General features: G+C 55.0%; 1 protein-coding gene across 1 annotated transcript in view; it reads left to right on the plus strand.

Moving 5' to 3' along the window:
• PMM1 (phosphomannomutase 1) overlaps window positions 1–1,186 on the plus strand; it is a gene marked incomplete at its 5' end in the record, with an annotated part of 8,162 nt that extends 6,976 nt beyond the window's left edge. Inside the window, 2 exons of the mRNA XM_010165144.2 lie at window positions 58–173; window positions 937–1,186. Of these exons, the coding sequence (XP_010163446.1) occupies window positions 58–173; window positions 937–1,059 (239 nt within the window). The remainder of the gene's footprint in view (window positions 1–57; window positions 174–936) is intronic.
• Window positions 1,187–3,997: the final 2,811 nt, after the last annotated feature.

The raw sequence follows: 3,997 nt of genomic DNA on the forward strand, positions 1-3,997 counted from the left end.
GGGGACCCCCTGCCAGCTCCCACCAGTGTTGCCTGATGCTCTCCCTTCTGCTGGCAGGTGGCATGATCAGCTTTGATGTCTTCCCGGAGGGCTGGGACAAGCGCTACTGCCTCAACGTGCTCGACGATGAGAGATTTGACACCATCCACTTCTTTGGGAACGAGACAACCCCTGTGAGTACGCCCTGCTGGCCCCACACACGGCCACTTTCCCTCCTTCAGCCTGGCAAGCCGGCGTGGAGCTGCTCCATCACAGGTCCCACAGCTGACACCGATCTCTGGCAGTGCAAGGGGAAGAGATGCCCTCATGTTTGCGGCAGCCTTGTGATGGCAGCAGGCCCACTGGGTTGTGGGGAAATCACCCTGGATTCTCTGTGCTGGGGAGCAAGTCCACCTCAGCATCACTTTTCTCCCCCCAGCACCCTTGGGAGGTGGGCAGCCACAGGACCCAAAACACAAGGCCCCGGCACTTAGGAGAGGGCTTTTCAACAGCAGGAACAACTCCACCTTCCCTTTAGAGTGGTGGAGGATGGTGCTTCCTTGCTGCTGTAGACCAGCTTGGCCATCCACTTGGCTCTTTCCAGATGGTAGCAACCTTTTCCTCCCAAATGTGCCCACCCCACCTCCACAGGCAGGGCAAGGGTTAACTCCAGGCTCCTGGACAAGCTTTGCTGGTCTAAGACCTTCTCCATCCTTTCTGCGCTCCTCCTCTGGCACTGAAGAGGGGAAGCAAGAGGGAGGGAGGGCTCCCAGCGCGGCCTCTTCTGCCTCCCTGGGCCAGGAAAGCCCTGGCAGCCCCTTCCCAGCAGGTCCCTGCCTGCCCAGCTGCTGGCTCTCAGCCCAGCTCCTCACAGGACAGAGCAAGATGCAGATTTACAAATGAGGATGCTTTGTTGAGACCCTGCTGACGTTTTCCCTGTTTTCTATTCCCCTGCAGGGAGGGAACGATTATGAAATCTATGATGATCCCCGCACGGTGGGACACAGCGTCCAGTCCCCCCAGGACACAGTCCAGCGATGCCGTGAAATCTTCTTTCCAGAGAGAGCAAACGAGTGCTGACTGACAGGTCCCCACAGCCCTGCCCTGGCCCCACCCTCTCCCCCTGCCGGGAAAAGCACCTTTATTTGAGGAATCTGCTCAGGGTAGACCCAAAAAAAAACCCACTTTCCAGATCTGGTGGGGATGTCCTGCGTGAGTGCGGGTGGGTGTGCAGGAGGGGGGCTTTGCTGAGCAGCCCTTTGGCACTCCCTATCTACGGCTCGGGCTCGTGGCACCAGACCCTCCTCACCTCCAGCAAAACTTCTCTCTTGACAGTTCAGGCCGTGGTGGGCGGCAATGCAGATGCTTTCGTGGTCGGAAAGCATTTGAAAGGGCCAGTCACGAGAGCACGTGTGTCCATCCCACGCTCTCTCCCCTCTTCTCGTCTTTTTCGCTGGTTCTCTTAGCACCTCTGCACGAGGGAACATGTGTCTCACCTTTCCCGCTTGCACCTTGGCTGGGGAGGATGGGGCTGCTGAGGCCCCCGGCACTCTCACCAGCGCTGCTCCAAAGCGAGAGGCCAGGAAGGCTGTTTACTCCAAGACCATGGTAGGAAGGGGTGGGTAGTTGCGACCCCAGCTCATTGCAGTGTTGTGCATCCTAATGGAGAGGATCAGTGTGTCCTTCACCTCGGTGCCACACCGCACTGGTCCCTACAGGTGACCTGGGAATGACAGTTTTAAAATGACTCTGCTCCTGCTCTGAGCTTTGCTCAGGTGTGTGAAGAAACTAATTCTCTCTTTAGCTTACAAAAAAAAAAAAAAAGGCTGCCATGGGTTTATTTTCCATATTCTGCAGAAGTTGTCAAGTCAGACCTTGGCTGGGGTGGCTGGAGGACCCCGAGTGCCTGGTATGTGCAGAGCACCTTGCAGAGCCATTGGGGCAGAAGGCTTCCCAACAGTCTTCCCACCCACCTGTCCATTAGGTGTCATGGACATGTCCATGTAAAACCTTACCCAAGACATTCATAACAGACTGAGTCCCCTTCCTTTCCAGCACTCACTTTCCACCGTGCTGCCAGAGACATTTTCAGAGAGGGACAAGACAGGCCAGACCTGGTTTCTAGTGTTGCTGGAGGTACACACTCAACAGTGCCCTCCAAGCTTGCTTTTCCACCCCATCTTGTCCCACATGCTTGGTTTACATGGTCACCCGCAGGGACACAGGTTCTCCAGTGCAGCTGTCACATGTCCTCCTGCTCCTCTCTCCTCCTGGCCTCTGTGGGTTGCAAAACCACACCTCTTCTTTGGCCCTTGACCTCCTCCATCATGTTGCCCCTTTATTCCTGGCCGTTATGCTGGGGTGTGTGACCACACCGGTGATGCCAGTCATAACTCAGTGCTCAAGAGGAGCTCAGGGATCCCCTCCAGGGAGATGTCCTGCTTATAGTTCCCCGGGACATACATACCTGGAGGGTGCTGGAGGTTCCTGCAAAAGCTCCCCACATTGTCCCCTGGGAGTCTTTCTCAGCACATCCCTGCTAGCATGGCACTGCCTCAGCTCTTGGTCTTGTTTTCTTTCCTCTCTTTCTCCTTTTCCTTCTTTCCTTGCTGTTGCTCTTTGTCTCCTAGCAGCTGGACTGCAGAGAGAAGTTTCTCAGCTGGCTACTGCCACTGAACCAAGGGGCCACATTCCTCAGGTGAGATACGTTGGTGCTTTTAGATGCAGGGCAGGGCTCCCACATTGCCATGGGCAGAGTCGTGAGTGGACTTTGGCAGCGCTGGCCAGGTGCTGTCTCCTCCACCTAACTGCACCTCTTTAACTCTACACCACATCAGGTCTGTAATGCATCACATTTGCATGAGTGCAGTAGTCTGCCTGGCATCCAGAAATCCCCAACAAATGCACAAATTTCTCTTTATACCCAGAGGAAAAGTTCTGTGTGGGAGAAGAGGACCTGTTGGAGAAGCCTGGAGTGTTTTGGCCCTCCACTGCAGCCTTCGTGGAGGAATCGTGTTTTGTGGTGCCTCCTCTTTTTCACTGTGGATCAGGTTACATGTGGGTTTTGGGGGTTTATTTTTCCTGTAAGCCTATTCAAAGGCAGCAGGATCTCTAGAGAGCTTGGTGGTGGGTAAAGAACAAGGGCTGGCCCTGAAGGCAGGAGGCACTGCGGTGGCCCTGGGGGCTGAGATGCCTTGCATATTTGAAGGGAAGGGCAGGCTCTGTCCAAGGCTGCTCCTGATGGCAGCACATCCCTTGCTCAGACTGGGAGGAGTTACAGAGTGAGCAGGGCAGAGGCAGAGATGATCTTCAAGGCACCAGCCATCGCTTTCTCTGCTCAGGAACACATGTGTGTTCCTGATCAGGTTCAGGAACTTTCCCCATTCCTCTGTCTGTCTTACACCAAGCTTGGGCTAGTTGAGGGCACCTCCTGCCAGTACACCCTGTCCTGCTGGAGAGATGACAAGGAGGATGGCATCAGAAGTAGCTGGGACAGCCCCAGGGTCTCAGAGTCACAGGATGGTTGAGGTTGAAGGGACCTCTAGAGGTCATCTTGTCCTACCCCTCTGCTCAAGCAGGGCCACCGGGTGTCCCGGCTGCCTGCCCTGTGTTTTTGCAGGCAGGGGTGAGGCACAGTAGTGGAGTAGGAGCCCTACACCTAGGGGATGGTGCATGCCTATCACTGAGACCCCTTTACCATGATGCTCCTCTTCTGGTGGGTGCCCACAGCATGACGGAGGGTTTCTCCCCACATGTGCATGAGCGACCAGACGGGGCAGGCCCCACACTGGGGACCGTCATGCCATATGGGTCCATATCTGTGCGAGACAGGTGGCTCCTGTCTGGCTGATACCAACTGTTAAATAAGAAATATATTTAAATACATATGTATATATATATGTATATTAAAAAAATAAAATTACTCATATTAAAGGTAGAACATGCAGCAGTTGGGGGCATCATGTGCTTTGTGCCAGGCTCTGCTGGAGTGAAACGCAGCCAGACGGCAGGCAGCCGC

This window comes from Antrostomus carolinensis, unplaced genomic scaffold (genome assembly GCF_000700745.2).
Source record: "Antrostomus carolinensis isolate BGI_N321 unplaced genomic scaffold, ASM70074v2 scaffold33633, whole genome shotgun sequence".
Classification (NCBI taxonomy): Eukaryota; Metazoa; Chordata; class Aves; order Caprimulgiformes; family Caprimulgidae; genus Antrostomus; species Antrostomus carolinensis.